The 18755-nt window shown below is 47.0% G+C and overlaps 7 protein-coding genes across 7 annotated transcripts; 5 read left to right on the forward strand and 2 right to left on the reverse strand.

Moving 5' to 3' along the window:
* Positions 1-63: 63 nt before the first annotated feature.
* Positions 64-3151, forward strand: JR316_0003024 (Putative mitochondrial carnitine O-acetyltransferase; the record flags this gene model as incomplete). Its single annotated transcript, XM_047888805.1, has 15 exons — positions 64-308; positions 359-376; positions 434-499; positions 556-736; positions 892-1032; positions 1090-1341; positions 1399-1478; positions 1538-1668; positions 1725-1964; positions 2021-2124; positions 2183-2292; positions 2359-2637; positions 2698-2921; positions 2984-3058; positions 3123-3151. The coding sequence occupies 15 exons, from the start codon at positions 64-66 to the stop codon at positions 3149-3151; spliced, it is 2175 nt and encodes a 724-aa protein (XP_047751179.1).
* A 503-nt stretch (positions 3152-3654) lies between these two features.
* On the forward strand, positions 3655-6699 carry JR316_0003025 (uncharacterized protein; the record flags this gene model as incomplete). The annotated part of the gene is made up of 18 exons (XM_047888806.1): positions 3655-3769; positions 3855-4024; positions 4084-4110; positions 4145-4237; positions 4292-4357; positions 4406-4425; positions 4484-4586; positions 4645-4891; positions 4946-5002; positions 5059-5098; positions 5153-5201; positions 5256-5538; positions 5588-5619; positions 5675-5749; positions 5798-5848; positions 5900-6025; positions 6077-6211; positions 6271-6699. The coding sequence occupies 18 exons, from the start codon at positions 3655-3657 to the stop codon at positions 6697-6699; spliced, it is 2118 nt and encodes a 705-aa protein (XP_047751180.1).
* Positions 6700-7056: 357 nt separating this feature from the next.
* JR316_0003026 (uncharacterized protein) lies at positions 7057-8577 on the forward strand (the record flags this gene model as incomplete). Its single annotated transcript, XM_047888807.1, has 1 exon — positions 7057-8577. One exon carries the CDS (start codon positions 7057-7059, stop codon positions 8575-8577), a length of 1521 nt encoding a protein of 506 aa, XP_047751181.1.
* Positions 8578-9418: 841 nt separating this feature from the next.
* Positions 9419-10921, forward strand: JR316_0003027 (uncharacterized protein; the record flags this gene model as incomplete). The annotated part of the gene is made up of 1 exon (XM_047888808.1): positions 9419-10921. One exon carries the CDS (start codon positions 9419-9421, stop codon positions 10919-10921), a length of 1503 nt encoding a protein of 500 aa, XP_047751182.1.
* Positions 10922-11228: 307 nt separating this feature from the next.
* JR316_0003028 (Protein rds1) lies at positions 11229-12317 on the reverse strand (the record flags this gene model as incomplete). The annotated part of the gene is made up of 1 exon (XM_047888809.1): positions 11229-12317. One exon carries the CDS (start codon positions 12315-12317, stop codon positions 11229-11231), a length of 1089 nt encoding a protein of 362 aa, XP_047751183.1.
* A 922-nt stretch (positions 12318-13239) lies between these two features.
* JR316_0003029 (uncharacterized protein) lies at positions 13240-14305 on the reverse strand (the record flags this gene model as incomplete). The annotated part of the gene is made up of 2 exons (XM_047888810.1): positions 13240-13370; positions 13423-14305. The coding sequence occupies 2 exons, from the start codon at positions 14303-14305 to the stop codon at positions 13240-13242; spliced, it is 1014 nt and encodes a 337-aa protein (XP_047751184.1).
* Positions 14306-17434: 3129 nt separating this feature from the next.
* On the forward strand, positions 17435-18472 carry JR316_0003030 (OPA3-like protein; the record flags this gene model as incomplete). The annotated part of the gene is made up of 5 exons (XM_047888811.1): positions 17435-17470; positions 17542-17588; positions 17650-17772; positions 17828-18052; positions 18106-18472. The coding sequence occupies 5 exons, from the start codon at positions 17435-17437 to the stop codon at positions 18470-18472; spliced, it is 798 nt and encodes a 265-aa protein (XP_047751185.1).
* Between the last annotated feature and the right edge of the window lie 283 nt (positions 18473-18755).

Genomic DNA, 18755 nt, shown 5'->3' on the forward strand with positions numbered 1-18755 from the left:
CAAGACGTGTGGGTCCGCCTCTTTTAACTCTTACGCATTCCCGGCGTCTCATCATCTTCCCCGATGGCTTCCTCTACTGAATTCTCTGACAGGAAACCATCGAATCGGACGCTGGCATATCAAGACAAGCTACCCAAGCTACCGATACCCGCCCTCGAAGACACTTGTAGTCGGTACCTCCGTGCACTTGAGGGCTTGCAGGATGAGAAGGAGCACGAAATCACTAAAGCAGCGGTCAAGGAATTCCTGGAAACAGATGGCCCCAAGCTGCATGCTATGTTGCAGGAATACGCCAAAGACAAGGCGAGGTGAGTTGTCCGTAGATCTGAGTAGGGGATGACACTGATCTCGCATCTAGTTACATCGAGGAATTCTGGTAGATGAAGTTGCTTGTGACGTGCTTGTATTGGTGTTGACTCGTGGAATGATTCAGGTACGAATCATACCTCTCGCACAGCGATCCCGTTGTACTTGCCTTAAACCCTTTCTTCGTTCTCGAGTAAGAACCGTTTCCTTGATATACAATACGTTTATTGGTACTGATAAATACATTAGGAATGACCCAACACCGGATCGCGGTACCCAGCTTCCTCGAGCCGCATCTCTCATTGTTTCTTCTCTCGGTTTCATCCATGACCTGCGGGCAGGCATTCTTGAACCAGACAACGTCCGCGGCATCCCTCTCGATATGGACCAATATTCTCGCCTTTTTGGAACCTCCAGAATACCCACAGATGTACGCCCACGTCCTCTTTCATCACCATGAGTGTTGTGGCTTACAATGTTCTTATTATAGCGAGGATGCAGGATGGAAGTTCATTCGGAATCTAGACATATTGTCGTTCTTCGAAGAGGCCAATTCTGTATGTTTTTTGTTATAAATAACAAAAGGAAGAGTCACGGCTAATAGTCTATATCCAAGATTGGTTCGATGTTCTCGACGAAGATAATCTACCAGTCTTGACGGAACGGGAAGTGTTGCGCAATTTGCAGGCAATTGTGTCCGACGCTGATAAAACAGATAAATCGAAGGTGACTATTGGTTCCTTTTACAGGCTTCTTTTTCTCATCCAATTATGACGCAAACAGGTAGCTAGAGGTGCTATTGGAGTCCTATCAACAGAAAATCGGAAAGTGTGGTCTGGCCTACGCGGCATGCTTGCAAAGGACAAGAACAACAAATCATGTCTTGATATCGTAGACAACGCACTCTTTGTTGTTTGCCTTGACGATGCTGCCCCGGAATCTCTGGCTGATCTTTGCAGTAACTTCTTGTGCGGAACATACAATCTCCAAGAAGGAGAACAAGTAGGAACTTGCACTAATCGCTGGTACGATAAAGTGAGTTCTTTTCGATGAATATCCACGTAATGTGACGCTAACCGTATAATCCGCAAGCTTCAAATCATCGTATGTGCTGATGGGGCAGCTGGAATCAACTTCGAACATACAGGAGTCGATGGACACACTGTTTTGCGGTTAGTCATTCCTGACCTTGTTCGAATTGCCCGTGTTCTAACCCTATCGCCGTTTTCAGATTTGCTGCTGACATATTCACCGAAGGACTTATGCTTCTGGCCAGATCCATCAACCCATCCGCTCCGACACTCTTCCACGCTCCACTTTCCCCGCGAGCAAGAGCATATAAACCCCCTCGTGGTGGTCAGAGTAAGTGTCTTCGTAAAAATAAATTCGCCATGAAACTTATGTCTAGTTGCCTCTAGAATCTCCTATTCACACCGAGAAGATTGACACGACGCCCAAGAAGCTTGAATGGAACTTGACACCTGAGCTGCGTGCCGGTGTGCGATATGCAGAGACTCGGATCAGCGATCTGATTTGCCAGAACGATTGCCAGGCCCTCGAATTCAAGGGATACGGGAAGAACTTTATCACTAGTCATGGGTTGAGTCCCGATGCCTTTGTCCAAATGGCCTTCCAGGCGGCGTATTTTGGGCTGTATGGTAGGTGAATATTTTGTTTTCAACGCTTTGGGTGTTGATATACCTTTTGCATCAAGGCCGAACGGAATGTGTCTACGAGCCCGCGATGACCAAAGCTTTCTTGCATGGTCGTACGGAAGCCATCCGCTCCGTCCAACCGGAGAGTGTACACTTTACGAAGGTGAATAACTTTCTTTCCTGCCCGTTGAATGGTGCTTGAAATGTTTTTATCATTTCAGACATTCTATTCTGAAGCTTCGCCATCTCAAAAAGTGGCTGCGCTTCGCAAGGCGTGTGATACCCATGTCAAACTGACTAAAGCATGCAGTCAAGGATTGGGCCAGGACAGGTAAGTTCAACATTACCTTAACTTTGTCTCTTTGGAAACCAACGTCCTTTGTTTCTCTGAATTCAGACACCTATATGCGATTTACTGCCTCATTCAACGACAACTGCAGAACAAGACGGAATCAGAACCTAATGGTATTGTTCCTTCCTCGCCATCTCCGCCCCCTTCGTACAAGATCGACAAGATGCCCGCCATTTTTACCGATCACGGATGGGCACTCCTCGGGACGAGCATCCTGTCAACATCAAATTGCGGTAACCCTGCCCTAAGGTTGTTCGGATTCGGACCTGTAGCTGCTGAAGGTTATGGAATCGGGTACATCATCAAAGAGGATGGCATTTCCATGTATGCTTCTTGTTAACCTCAATTTTTGGAAAGCGAACCCCTGATTGATCAATCTTGCAGTTGCGCTTCATCGAAACATCTTCAGACTCGTCGGTTCTTGGATACACTGCAGGGATACCTCCTCGAGATCCAGCGGCAGCTCATTCAGCTGCATAGGTCAGCCAATCAGCGTCCTGCGCCGTTCGTCGACCATCTAGGAATTTTGCGTGATTCGAAGACGGGTAGGCCTATCCATGGTGCCACGTCCGATCCGGGGTCATCTGATGAGGAAGAAGTTGCCCTTCGTGAGTTTTATCATTGATGTTTCGTTTTCGAATCAGTTTGGCCTGATGAGGGTTCATTGCAGCTGGATACTCGTTCTTTGATAGTGGAGAGGTCGCACTTTTGGGGCGAAAGAAGAAGTCGCCGTTTTCCGATATCGGTATGTTTCTTTATTGTAATCGTGTGGTTTTATGTGGCTAAGAAGGATTTGGCTGCTCTTATAGGCAAAGTTATACCACTGGCGGAGTACTGATGGATGTATGATACGAAGATGAAGATGAAGAAGCGAAATTGTTGGAACTTGGGAATTTCATTCAGTCACGCCTGATACCTGTTGTACTTGTACTCCACTCACGTCTATTTCTGTCACATGTCCTACTCACATTTACCCTGTAAAGCAACCTGTAAATCTTCAGCCTCTCAAATGCCTTATTGGCATCAGAACTTGTGTTGTCTACGCGATAAAATCCAGAGAGAATCAAGAAGGGGATAATGAAGTAATGCGTAATGCCTGATAATACCCGAAAGCCGCAGTCCCAAAAGCTGAGAAACAAATGCCACAGGCCGAGAAGAAGTCTACCAAGGAACAAATCGGCATGGACTCGGTTCTCGGAGGTCAAGTCAAGGAAAAGTCAAGGGGTTGCAGGTGGTAACGATTTCACTCTCATCGACAATCTGATTTGTCTTGGCATTGTTCTTGCTTTAAATACAACGACTTGGTTGTCATCCATCGCATCCCTCTCTTGATCGCCTAACATGGCACCTAACCTCACGAACACGCTTCTGCTCATTACGTTCCTCGTCGTCTTGCTCCCTGTAGAGACCTATGCTTTCGGAGCTGGAGATATTCCGGACTTTGCTTATCTTAACGGTATGTTCTGTCTAATCTTTCCATCCAAGTCCTTTATCATTGATCACGATTTTCTCAAATTGTCTGCCTCACAATGTCTTTACAGATAAAGCGTTCCGACATGGAGATATTGAAAATATTTTGGAAACTTTGGCGAAATCGGCTGGTGGAGCCGCCGTTGGCTCAGGACTTTTTGGAAAGTTTGCGTCCTCTTTGATCGACCGCGTAAAGGGTGGATCGAACTTCAGCAAAAGCGATATCAAGAAAGTGTATTTTGTGAGACTTTACTTTTAGAAACGATGCCACCGAGGCAGGCGCTTACCTGTATGGTGCAGGGAAATTGGCTTAGAGATTATTCTCAGGTTTGTTTGTTCATTTTTTCTGTGATGATTTTAGGCTAACTTGATCTTGAAGGCTATGGACATCGCTGGACTTAGCAAACTGACGGCTGATACCCTTGTTCTTGTCGTCTCTGTTCTCGGCTTCATGGTGAGGCATTACACCCATCCTTTTTTCTACGCTGTTGACGGCGACCTTCTCTAGACCTTCGGCTTCGCTTCCGAGGAGTATGAAGTTACCGCAGATCGGCTCGGGGTATACCTTCCTGTGGTATGTTTTTGGCGCTTCCCGTGTTTCTTAGTTTCTAAAAAATCACAGGAACATATAGATAATCCCAAGTAGGCGTCTAGAGACATGATGTTTTGACCAAATCTTGACAAATCACTCTATCTATAGAGGATACGCTGAAGCTGAAGGAGATGCTCGACAGTTCCACCCAAAACTTCGTCCTCCTGTCGATCCTCGCGAGCTGGAAATTGATGAGAATACGGGAATGAAGGTTAGTTATAAATTACCATGACTCGCCATGTTTTTTTTTTTTTACTTACGATTCGAAGAAATATATTGCTACAGAAAATCAGGGATGGGACACATCAACCGCGTTTATTCGACGAACTCTGGAGGCATGCATTGAGTACGGAAGGCGCTCAGGGGGAGAGGAAGGTCCCGACTTGTGGGAGGCGTATCGTCTCCTCGGCACAGGTCTTCATACATTGGAAGATTTACTCGCTCATAGTAATTGGTGTGAGCTTGCCCTGCGTAAGATGGGACACAGTAATATTTTCTGCCATGTTGGAGACAATGGTTCGCTCTAAGCTTTGACGTTGGGTTGCTTTGATGTTGATTGTTAAAATCTAGTCATCATCGAAACACCCAATGGACCAGCCCCTCCTCTTGTAACTGGGACCTTTGGGAGTGAGCCTTTTTTTGTCTACTATATGACTTTTGTCGCTGATATCATATCAATGAAGGTGCTGATTTCTTGCATTCTCTGTTGGGAGAGGCTGGAGAGTCGGTATCAGATTTTTACTGACATAATTGCCTTACTTACAACCCCATGATCAGCAAATTGAGCCAGGCCAGCGTCACAGACCTTTCCGCAAAGATAAACAACGTACGTACAACTTCAAAGCACATGACCAATACCCCGCTAACTCTCGTCGGACAGAGTTCGCAAGAAGATATTGGGCCTAAAATCGAGACCATCAAAAAGATCATCGGTATGTTTGGAGGTGGCGAGGACGATAAGATCAACCAGGGAGAAGAGATCAAACAGCAAGCCAAGGCATACGACTTTGATCCCGATAACATCGCCCCTCCTGAAGTTCAGAAGCAACTTCTGGACCTTCTTAAATGGCATGATGACATTATGAGAGATATAACCAAAAAGATTGAAATGGTTCCTGGCCTTTCCAATATGTTGGAGGAGTTGTCCAATGCGATGAATGAATGTAAGCTTTTGCTTGTGGCACGGTCAGCAGAATTTGACGCTTGTCATAGATGTGTATACCGTTCTCGCTCCATATATTGGCGTATGTACTGATTCGTTTTTCCGTGTCCATTTTGGTGCTAACTATTGTTATACAGCCTATTTTGAGCCAGGCAACGTCTGTTCTCGACGAAGGCAGCAAAGCCGTGATTGATAATGAGGACCAATACGAGGTACGTCTCAGTTAAGTGCTGATGTCGTAAAAATTCTGATCTTCATAGGTCTTTGATAATCCCGACGCTCATGACCCTTCTCACAGCTTGCTCTCAAAGGTTTGTCAATTTCAATAGGCTCAAAAGAAACATCTAACGGTTATATTTTAGGATCATTTTGGGTTGATCCTTAACGAACCTGCTGGAAAGATCGCTCAGATTGTTGTAGAAAATAGCGTCAACTTGATTGTTCAGGCATGGAGCAATGATGAAAATCCCAACCGGACTATCGACAAAGTGCGCTTTATTTTTTACAGATAAGTAAAACAATACTGATGTGCTGCTCAGATTCTCGAAGCCTTCCACCACCCCTACTATGCAACTGGTCGATCCGAGATCCAGAACAGAATGTTCGATCATATGGAAAGATGGATTGGTGAGCTTGGTGACGACGCAGATATAATTCTAGACTCTTTAACCAAGGTTTGTGCAACATATGTCTTCTCTTGCTCGAATTTATATATAACAAAAATGTTATTCAGGAGAGCGTTCGTGATCACAAGAACAAACGACCAGGATTGAATGACACAGAGGAAGCTGGCTACGGCGGGTGTGGCCACGGAAGTGCGCCCAGTCGAAGGCCTTCTTACCAGGTTTCCGAAGAGAGTGAAACGCAGGAGTATTCCAGCCGGGACTATGGGTCAAGATCCTACGGCGAACCAACCTACGGTGGCGGAAATTATGAGAGGCCTGACTACGGTGATGCCTCGGAGTACCAGGAAGGTGGAGGTTACCAGTCGCAATACAGGGTTGATCATTTCTTAGAGGGATATGCACCAAGTTACGATGCCCCTCCTTCGGGGTACGAGTCAGGCTATGGAGGCGACGATACATTCGGAGCAGAGAACCTGAATATTAGCGAAGACCGATATCGTCGCTCGGATGATGATAATGGAGAATACTATGAGTAAAGAGGTACTACAAGTATTTATTGCAGGACTTGGTCCGAAAATCCTGCTCAATTCCTGTCTCTGTTATTTGTCCCTCAGGAAGGGTTTACGGACATGAACCAAAATGTTGAGGGTAAAGTGCAGTGTTGTAATTATACCACCGTTGAGTTACATACTAGAGATCAATCAGTCGTTATTAACAAGATTCAAGTCAACAGACTGCTAGGCTTTCGTTCTCTTCTTTTCTCAGTTTGTTCGGGCCACACCCGGAATTTACCGGTAGATACTGTTCCGTGTTACGTACACTGACAGAAGAGCTTGTACTTCAGCCGCATTAGCACCACCAACTATTATCAGTACCGCTCTCCTCTCGACCCAATGCACGCATCAGCCTTGAGTCTCCCGATAGAATTATTGTATTTTATTTTTGAACATCTCCAAAATCAAACACAGGAGGAGCCCAACGACCTACTCGCGGAAATTGTCGTATCACACGTCTGCTCTGCCTGGCGATCGATAGCGATAGGATATCCCAGGTTCTGGTCATGGTACGCATATCGCCACGAGAAAAGGCATAAACAGGAATTAGAGCGACTTGTCGTTTATCTCGAACGATCTTGCAACCATCCTCTGTATTTGTGGTTCGTACTCCGGTCATATCTCCCTGGCCCACGTATCCTCCACCCAAGGGCACACTCCGATACCAAAGAATCAAGAGCAATTTCTCTAATCCAGAAAGCCACAAAGCACGCTCGCAGATGGCGTTGTATCTCAATCGACATTCGAGGGGCGGAAGAATCCTATCAAAGATCGTCGAGTTTCTTCTCGCCTCTACAAAATCTATCTTTCCCAGAACTGGAGACCTTTGAGGTGTATGTGCCACGCTTATTGTACAGTGCTTACTTAGACGACTTGTTTGGTGGTGAACTGGCGACTCCTAAGCTGTGGTTTGTTCGCATAGACCCCATCTCTTCTCTGCATTTCAATCCACCACACAGTATCACAACACTCGAGTTACATTGGGAGTACGGCGACCCATACCCATTAATGCCCGAATTCCTCGAAGTATTATTGGAAATCATGGCCTCTCCAATGTTGACGACCGTATCCATAATTGGAGAAATGTTCGATGATGCATGCACTACCGGGTTTCTGTCAAAGAGGAAACGGTTTTCTACTTCTATCAAAAACCTTCGGTGCAGTAGCTCTATATTCTCGAGCGCTATATTTCGTCATTTTCAGTTCCCTCGGCTGGAAATGCTGTTCTTGCAGGAGATTGTCCTCAGGAGAATATTTAATTTCCGACCAATCGACCCGATTTTGAAGATCTTTCCTAGACTACGAACTCTTATTCTCCTCAACTGCTACAGCCTCACTCGAGAATGCATAATTTCTCTCGCCCAATACACGCAGAATGTGAAGCATCTATACATCCTTCAAGATCCGGCGCTATTAATAGGAGTGCATCTAGTTGACTATGAAGAAAGATCGGTGTTCTTCGCGATAGTCGACGAGAAGATCCTTTCCAATACAACTATATGGCCTGATCTTGACACCGTAATGTTCTCTACACCATTACCACATGTTATCTCCTCGGAACAAGTTGCATCATGCATCGACATTGTCCAGATCCGGAAAAAACAATGTATGCTCCGCATCCCCAGGTATAACGCGAAGTACTGGGAATCAGAAGACCCTGTACTGTGGGCGTCATTTTCGGATACAGGAAAGCTCGAGATAATTCCTGTCGACGCCAACAAATCGATAGGCCGCTGGTTGCCTTGGCCTTCGCGAAAGCTTCAAGGGATTAAACGTCTCGCTGACATCTACAATGGAGATCCATTCTTGCGTCCTATTGATTCTAGTCTTGAAGACTATGATAGCAGTGGCAATTCTTAGGAAATTCGTGCTACCATGACATCTGGGTTGATACCCAGATCCCGATTGCTGAGGTTAGCATATAACTTTGCTGCTTCCCCACCCGCTATATATCAATTTTAATTGCTTGTCACTAGGATTGTCCTGATCTCCCAAGCCAAGTTGACAGAAGACGCATGAATAGAAATGATGTGGATGTAACCCATCCACATGAAAAAAGCATTCCAATTTTGAGAAAAAGTAGAAGCGAACAAACAAGTAATACAAAAAACGATCCAAGAAAATACACGAAATCAAGCCGGAGTCCAAACAAAAGAAATCGAAAATACACTAAATCTAACCAGACTGGTACAGAGCAGGGCCCGCGACGATGTGGTCGTTCAGCATCGACACATTGACGGGTGAGATGGGGACATTCGTATCGGTGACAGCAATAAACATGGTATCGTTGACGATAGGCGCTGTGTTATCGCCATAAACGGGTTCGCGTCAATAAGCCCACCAGAGAGAATAGGAACCGCATGTACAACGCTAGCGAGAGAGATAAGGCCTCCGAATAGTTATTCCTGCATTGATTTCCGATCCTGTCTCTGTTCAAATTTGTCCCTCAGGAAGGGTTTTCAGATGTGAACCAAAATGTTTGAGGCTAAAGTGAAGTGTTGTAACTATACTACCCTTTAAACACATACTGGAGATCAAACAGTCGTTATTGACAAGATTCAAGTCAACAAAGTGCTTTCGTTCTCTTCGTTTCTAAGTTTGTTCGGGCCACACGGAATTTACCGGTGGTTACTGTTCCGTGTTACGTGCAACAAGAGCTTGAAGCACCCACCATCATCAGTACCACTCTCCTCTGGACCCAATGAACGCATCAATCCTGAATCTCCCGATAGAATTATTATCTTTGATTTTTGAACATCACCAAAATCAAACACAGGAAGAGCCCAACGACCTACTCGCGGAAATTGTTGTATCACACGTCTGCTCTGCCTGGCGATCGATAGCGATAGGACATCCCAAATTGTGGTCGTGGTACGCATATCGCCACGAGAAAAGGCATAAACAGGAATTAGAGCGACTTGTCGTTTATCTCGAACGATCTTGCAACCATCCTCTGTATTTGTGGTTCGTACTCCGGTCATATCTCCCTGGCCCACGTATCCTCCACCCTAGGACACACTCCGATTCCAAAGAATCAAGAGCAATTTCTCTATTACAGAAAGCCACAGAGCACGCTCGCAGATGGCGTTGTATCTCAATCGACATTCGAGGGGAGGAAGAATCCGATCAAAGCTTGTGGAGTTTCTTCTCGCCTCTACAAAATTTATCTTTCCCAGAACTGGAGACCTTTGAGGTGTACGTGCCACACTTATTGAGCAGTGCTTGCTCAGGTGACTTGTGTGGTGGTGAACTGGCGACTCCTAAGCTGTGGTTTGTTCGCATAGACCCCATCCCTTTTGCGCACTTCATTCCACCACACAGTATCACAACACTTGAGTTACATTGGGAGTACGGAGACCCATACCCATTAATGCCCAATTTTTTCCAAGAATTATGGGATATCATGGCCTCTCCGATGTTGACGACCGTATCCATAATTGGAGAGATGTTGGATGATGAATACGCTAAGGAGTTCCGGACAAAGAAGAAACGGCTTTCCACCTCTATCAAAAACCTTCGGTGCAGTAGCTCTATATTCTCGAGCGCTATATTTCGTCATTTTCAGTTCCCTCAGCTGGAAGTGCTCTGGTTGCGGGAGATTGTCCTCCGGGAAATATTTGAGGATGTTCAACCAATCGACCCGACTTCGAAGATCTTTCCTAGTCTACGAACTCTTATTCTGCTCAACTGCGAGAGCGCTCAGGATTCATACATAATTACTCTCGCCCAATACACGCAGAATGTGAGGCATCTATTCGTCATCCAAGAACCGGATTTTTTAGAAGAGGATCCATTTGACCTTGGAGAACGATCGGTGTTCTTCGTGATAGTCGACGAGAAGATCCTTTCCAATACAACTATATGGCCTGATCTCGACACCATTACGTTCTCTAGACCAATAGACTATGATGTCTCATCGGAACAAGTTGCATCATGCATCGACATTGTCCAAAAGCGGAAAAAACAATGTATGCTCCGCGTCCCCAGGTATAACGCGGAGCGCTGGGAATCAGAAGACCCTGTACTGTGGACGTCATTTTCGGATACAGGAAAGCTCGAGATAATTCCTGTCGATGCCAACAAGTCGATAGGACGCTGGTTGCCTTGGCCTTTGCGAGAGCCTCAAGGGATCAAACGTCCCGCTGACATCTACGATGGAGATCCATTCTTGCGTCCTATGGATTCTAGTCTTGAATACCTATGATAGGAGTGGCAATACTTAGGAAATTCGTGCTACGACGGCAGCTGGTTTGATACCTAGATCCCCATTGATTGCTGAGGTTAGCATATTACTTTGCTGCTTCCCCACCCGATTGTCCTGATCTCGCAAACCAAGTTGACAGAAGACCGGCGGGTCGCAATGATATGGTTGGGTTATATCCAGACGAAAAAGGAGTCGAATTTTGAGAAAAAGTAGAAACAAATAAACAAGTAATACAAAAAACGATCCAAAGAAATTTAAACGAAATCAAGCCCGAGTCCAAACAAAAGAAATCGAAATTACACTAAATCTAACCAGATTGGTACAGAGCAGGGCCCGCGACGATGTGGTCGTTCAGCATCGACACATTGGCGGGTGAGATGGGGACATTCGTATCGGTGACAGCGATAAACATGGTACCGTTGACGATAGGCGCCGTGTTATCGCCATACACGTTGCCGCTGGGCTGGATGGTCTGTCCGCTACGTCCGCTGATATTGAAGAGCTCTGTGTAGGTGACGTTGAGCTGGGAAATCCAGGCGACATAGGCGGGAGCACCAGCTGTTGTGTTCGTCACGTAGCTGTTGTTGTAGCTGACAATCTGGCCGGGAGCATCCCACGTCAAGAAGACTTCGCGTCCAGGGTAGGAGAGGGGCTCGCTGCGGTTGTGGGTGATAGCAGGGGTGGTGTTGTTGCCAATGATAGAAGTGTTATACAGAGGAGTAGCATCGGGGTTGTTGATAATATTGAGAGCGGGGAAGTTTGTCCACTCAATGCGCGGGTTTTCAGCGGGGCAGGTGACAAGGTAGGGTGCGAGGAGCGTCCATGCCATCGACTGGGAAATACCTGTCTCGAACCACACAGGCATCGGGAACAATCCCTCAAACTGCCTAAAGATCATTTGCTGCCTCGCCTCTGTCGTAATAGACTGCAGTAACAACTGCGCCGCATCGCGCGAGTTCAGGTGCTCCAGGAATCCATACACACCAGATTCACCAAAGCGCGTGAGCTTCTGGCAGAAGTCGACGAACTCGCGCACAGTTTCGAACGGATACTGGTACGTACACTGCTTCGCTGCCCTGGGTCCGAGAATATTGGTGAGCAGTTCTGCGTGCCCGACTTCTTGCTCGGCCATGAATTGGATGAGGTATCGGTCTTCTGCGTTCAGTCCGGCAGCTTCAAACTCTTCCACTGAGAATTTCGCGAGGCCGTGGTGGAAGAGGTCGAGCTCAATCCACTCCTGATTAAGTGCCAAGTTGATAGACTGGAAGTCGAAGTCGCTCAGAGGGTGATAATAAGGTTCGCTTCCATTAGTCCCAAGCCCACCAGAGGGAGTAGGAACCGCATGGACAACGCTAGCGAGAGAGAGAAGGCCTCCGAATAGTTTTGAGAATTTCATGCTGAAGACGGTTGTGATAGGACTCGAAGGGGTATCTGGATATCTAAAGAAGAGCAGGTGAACCTGATGAAGAATACAGCTGCTTGTTTGCATGTTTATATACACCCGCAGGGCGAGTAGGAGATCATGTTTGAGTCTGGCTCGTAAATTTGCTCGGAAAGATCGATAATGTCCCGGTCAGGGCTGAATATCGGGTGGAAAGCCTAACTCGCCCATTGCTCAGCGCTACAATCAGCATCGAAAAAACTAGCAGAAATACGGTATCCCGGAGCTTAGCGTGCGTCAATGTGCGGATACTCTGAAATGGTTTCCGCCTGGTGTAGCGCGATCGCTCTGGACCGAAATACAGAAGCAATGTTGCAGACTAATCGATGCCGATGGCTTTGGAAACTGAAAGCTGGAGAAAGACCTTTCATATGACTCCTATATTAAAAATTGTTCGTTTGAATGAAGCCATCGACTGGTTGAGGATCACAAGAAGTTGGTGCCGAGTTGGGCGGAGTTGGATAAGATTATTAGTCTTGTAGTATCTGACTATACATATGCTCACATTGGCAAGCCTTTGCGTATAGCATAGGCAATTATAAACGCAGGCCCTGTACCTATCGTCGGCATTTAATGCCATGGTTGGAGGGATATCACTTTCAAACAGTCGTGAGCGTGTAAAAACATTAGCGTAGGACATTCAGTATAATTGTAACTCCGCTGCCGCTGCTGGCAGGAACCACTGCACGAGGTGTTTTGTTGCCTACAATATCTCGGAAGTCGTTGTTGAAGAGTCGCAATTTAATAGGTGGTCAAATCAAGGAAAAATCAGGTATGTATTCGACATTTTAAAACTACAGAATTGTTCACAAATTGGCACACTAGTATTACAGTCAAGTCCATCGTATCTTTGTCGTATCTCCAAAGATGAACAGAATCATTTTTTCTCCTTCATCCCAACTGTAGTCCTGATCATGTTTGCAATTTGCTTATCTTTGGCCTGCTCCAATGCCGACTCGTTGTTCTGAGGACCTTCTCTCAAGATGTGCTCTTGGAACATGTCGATTGCTGCGCATATTGTAAGCCTCAAATTTATACAAAATTTTGAAAATTCGCGTACCTTTATCCAGTCTGTCCTCCTCCTCCTCGCCCTTGGAGCCACCACCAAGTGAATGGTTGATCTTGTTCATCAGTCCCTGCGGCTTCTGCTGCTCCTGTTTCTTAGGCCCAACAACGACCTCCGAGATTTGGTGGATAAGACTGGGATTCGGTGGAGGAGCCTCATCTTTTTTGCCCACGACAGCTTCAGTCAACTTGCCGACCAAGTTCTGCGGCTTCTGAGGCGCTGGTGCAGGCGGAGGTGTCTGCTTGCGGCCAATAGCATCTCCGATTTTGGATAGTAGATTCTCCTCTTTACGAGGAGCGGGTGCAGGAGGCGGGGTCTGTTTCCCGGAAATTGCGTCGCCAATCTTGTGGAATATATTTTCATCTTTGCGTGGTGCAGGTGCAGCTACGGGTGCGGGAGGTGGGGTGGATGGTTTGCCTGAAATCGCGTCGCCGATCTTGGAGAAGAGGTCGTCTTTACGCGACGAAGCGGGTGCAGGGGTGGGTGCAGCAACAGAAACAGGCGGGGGTGTCTTCCTTCCGGACAGCGCGTCTCCGATCTTGGAAAATATATCCTCTTTGCCAGATGAAGAAGCGGGAACAGCAAAGGGGGCAGGGTCAGGGGCAGCCTCTGGTGTCTTACGGCCGGAAAGTGCTCCCCCGATCTTCGAGAAGATATCTTCTTTGTTCGATGCGGTGGATGGTGTTGGAGCGGTGGCAACTTGGGGAGCAGGCGCAGAGGCGGTTGGAGTGGGGGATTTGTGCTCATTCAAAGCATCTCCCAGTTTGTTCAAGAAAGATCCGGCGCGCGATGCTGTGGAAGGCTGGGACGTGGGCTCGGTATGATTGTCAGAAGACTGCTTCTTGTCGTCGAGGTGGAGATTTTTGAGGAAGTCCATGTTTCACAAAGTTACGGCTCCTTGAAAGGGGTAGTGTCGAATAGGAGGAGATTCACAAGCAGGTGGGCAGGACAAGGAAAACACTGACGACGACGGGGTATTTGTACTGTAAACGACAACGGCGTTACCCCTGCGTCATCTCCCCAGGGATCAGCCCCTGCTATCTGCAGTGCGCCTCGTTGCCGTTGCTGTGCTACATATCGGCTGCTATCAATGGCGATCCATTCGCTTGGCATTGGAGAACTGCCTCTACAGTCCATCGATTGTGATGTCTTCGGACTAACTAAGCCCTTTGTAGTCCTTCGGACTGTTTTCATGTTCTGGACAGCTTGTATGAGAGGATATATCGGAATGAACTTGTCAAGTAAGGTAAGATTTATCTCCTTTTCTCTTGTAACGTTCTGGTAAACGCGTTTAGGGGCTATTCAGGGCCTTGTCCCGTTCTCTCCTGCGCCGCGATGTTCCTTGTTGTCTTGCGAGGTCTACCGCTCAATGCTCAGGCTCTAATATCTCCTTGTTGACGCTTGATGCTTCAACTTTGTCCCCACTAGCATGCACTATCTCCAACCCTTGCTTCTCACCTCGAAGCTCTCTCGCCAAGGGTCTTTGCACTGTCTACAATGTCGCCGAAGCAATACCTCTCTATATGCCTGTTCTTGCCGACTTCAAGCTCGTGTAAAGAGCGTGTTTCGCTCAAGCTTTGCTGCGCACCGCGAGGCAACAATGCAATGCCCAACTTCTGTTTAATTGCCCTGGCTCCTTTGTGTCCTCGATGCTCGATTCAGATGCTCTAATGTGATGACTGCTTTAGTACTCGCGATGCTGACGATCTTGCTTACAGAGCCTTTGAAAGAGAACGACCTTAACCTATGTGGACAGCTCGTTCATTGTGATTTGTGGTTTTCATCTGTGCTCGTTGCTGTCACTGTGCTTTTGTCTGCCTCGAACATAGACTGTGCGGACAATCCAAGTTCTATACTTTCACATTTGAATCCTGGACAGCCCCAGCGATAAAGGGCCAGGATGAAAGGCAATCATTTAAAATTATTTGGAAAGCGATCAGGTCTCCTTCTTCGAGACCCTTCAAATTGCATCCTGAATCGTCTTACGTACATTAGTACGAGGGGCCTGGTGACGATACCTTCGTGGAAATGGATCAAAGCTGACCAATGAAAAGTAAAGTGTTCATTCATTTCTATCGATTTGACGCGATTTTTTGGCAGGGATGATGACTTGAACACGTAGTAGGAAAATGGATTCTTTCTGTAAAACGGAAGACAGAAAGAATGTGCCCCAGAGGATGTGCCTCTACAAGTTTCTTTATCTCAAGTCTGTCAACTACCCTTCACATCGTCGCAGCACACCGTCGTAGAACCAGAAAAATATATTGGATCCCAATCATAGTCGCGGAGAGAAGCCATGCCCCCCTACCCTGAACTCTCTTTCCGTTACTGGAGTTAGGATATAGCGTAAATTACAAACAAAGGCAAGTACTTAGCGCAAAGGTGAATTCTTTAAGTTTAAGGCGAGTTGCTTCTGGGGTATTTGAGTGTAGCGTTTTTATATCTAGACAGCCGATATTCTTCGAAACGCTCGGAACATACGACATTCAGGCTCACCGCTCATAAACGATTGATAATTATTGTTAGGAGAAATCCATCCATGGTCCGTCTTTTCCTGTACGATTTTTACTTGCTTCAAGACATTCACTCCCGTCTTTTTTGTTACTTAGATGGACTTTACCCAGCCGAACAAGCTGCCGAATATGTCATAAACTAGTACGTACTTGAGTAATAAGTTGAAAACCTGACATTGTATGGATTGTTATCACTCGAAGTTAAGGCCCCTGAGTTCGACATTACTGTCTGGCCGCCTGAGGATAACAAGCCATGCAACTCTTTTTAGCCTTTTTTATTGGCTTCAAAGAGTCACATTCCAGATAATTAGATTAGGCGGTAAAGTAAACGAGGCTCGTCAAGATTATTGTAACAAGAAACGATTGAACTGACATTATTTAGCTTGTTCATACCTGGAACCCGAGGAGCGGCGACAAGCCTACTTTTCTAGAAGGATACTATTAGACCAATCAAACTTGGGAACGTCGTGCCAAAACGTGGTTATGTCATGACGAGGTATAAAAGGGATGCCGATATTCACCCATCTCTCAGAAAGCTTAGTATCTTTCCTCACCCAACCCTCTCATAATTAAAATGAGGTTTCTCTCGTTTGCTCTCGCCATCGTTACTCTTCCCTTCATGGTTTCAGCGGATGCCACTGGTGAGCCTCAATGCAAGCCACTCTGTTGCGACGCTGTTGTCCCGAGTGCCCGTTCCAATGGAAACGTCGGCTGTGTGTATTCTTCAGCTCTATGATATGTCCTAAAAACTCTTGTGCTAATAATTATCTCCTTACAAAGTAAATTGCACGCCTGTTGGAATTGTCGAGTGTGGGTTCAACGGTCAAGTAGACGCATGCTGTACTCGTGTGGTATGTTAATAACTTATAGCCTTACGTGTCTAGACGATTATTAATGCTTGCTTTAGGTTCCTTCAGAAGCTTTCAAGGGTACCGGCGTTGGTTGCAACTAGAATACTTTTGGGTATTAATACGCTCAGCGCAATCCATGTGGAATGTAGTCGGAGGAATAATAGAACACGTTGAATTTTGTTACTTCAGTGAAATTGTTGATATCATCGCTGTTATTGTTCAACTTGTTTTCCCAATGTCGCCCAAATAATTCAAGCCTTCAAGTTTTATCGCCAAGTCCCCTGCACCAGGAGAGATCCGGCATATGACGATAAAGCTCGGCGCGGCTTCTCACGCGCACGGCTGGGACTCAAACGCGTGGCAGCGTCGCGCTTCAATTGCACCTTGTACTTCCACCACCACCTTCATCGTCAATACCAAAAGTAATATTCGGACGTGGTGCGTGCCTCACAAGTTTTTACTGAACAAGGGCAGGCTCTGAAGTTGTATCGTAACTTATTCGCAGCCTTCGAGCTTTACATAGAACGCGTGTCGGCGTAATTGTATCGGCATTGCCATCGGTGCACTCGACGACGGCTACACTCCTTCCTCATTAGAAAAGTCCTATCTTAATATCAGTATATTCTTCGAATCTAGAGCCCAATGGCATCCGCGAAACTCGCAACCCTCATTATCAGGGTGAGCATACCAACCAATTCACAGCTCCAACTCCTCATTTTTTATGCTGATTTTGACTTGTATTTGCTTAGACGCTGGCCAAACCCATCTCCACTCGAATCAAGGAACAGGCGCGGCAGTGAGTGCTTCTCTCTCTCCGTGTCCTGTCGTGTTTGTACTATATCGACGACGGTGCCCAGGCATGAGCGATTCCGCGGGCTGTGCGTCAACCTCGCGCAGTTCATGTACCGCTCCGAGGTGAAGCTGCGTACCAATATCCTCGGCGAGCCAGCTAAACACATTCGCCCACTCTCCGAAGCAAAGTGCGTTCCCTTCCCAAGCACAAGCTCAAACAAGAACGACTGACTGACCGCGTAGAGCCATCGACAACGGCGCAAATGCGCTGGCAGAAGGATTCCTCTTTACTGTTGCTGCGGCGCTCATCATCGGAGAAACGTGGCGCTCGTCGCGTAATCAAAGCAAGCGGCGCGATACCGTCGACGACCAACTCGAGGATCTGGGTGCGCGCATTGCGGGGCTGAACACGCGAATTGAAGAGATGGCGCAGAAGTGGGAGGAGGAGCGGAGTGCGGAGACACAAAGGTGCGTGATCACAATTCTCCTTGTCAACATCATTGGCTCATGCAACCCTTCAGAAACGACGAGCTCGCGCGTATACTTGAACGCGTCGTTGAGATCGGCCTGCGCGGCGGCTGGGTAGAGTTCAAGGACACACCCGTCCAGCTGCCCCGCGTCCAGCTCGCCCCGCCCGCGCTCGTGCAGCTGCGGGGTGGGGCGGGACTGCTACCTTCTTCCTCATCCTCATCACAGTCCGCAGACACTGACGCGTTCCCAACCCCCGTCGCGCACACGGGCCCCACGTCTGTGTTTGTCTCCGCGTCGCTGCCTGAGCCGCTGCCTTCTTCCTCTCCCAATACGTCCTCGTCTCATCCCCCATCTAATTCCACATCCCGGGAACCGGATTCAACGCCGAAAGTGGTACCGGGGAACGTGCGGGATTAGCTTGAATGTGGGTGTGCGTTCTGGGTTACATCAAACATCTGTGGCCCACCTAACCGTTATCGTTTGTTGCTCATTATTCTGGGGGAAACTTCTGTCACCACGTTTTGAGTGTTGAAGATCCTCAAGCTTCAAGGTTGACAAGTACCGAGCCCTTTACGCGTTCGTATCCTTTTCATTCGCATGTTCAAAGTTCACATGCAATCTAAAGTGAACGTCAATTGGAACAACATGACATGTGGTCTGCAAATCGTAGACCTCAGGTTATTGTGATTCCGAAATTATC

The sequence above is a fragment of the Psilocybe cubensis genome, chromosome 3 (genome assembly GCF_017499595.1).
Source record: "Psilocybe cubensis strain MGC-MH-2018 chromosome 3, whole genome shotgun sequence".
In the NCBI taxonomy this organism is placed as follows: domain Eukaryota; kingdom Fungi; phylum Basidiomycota; class Agaricomycetes; order Agaricales; family Agrocybaceae; genus Psilocybe; species Psilocybe cubensis.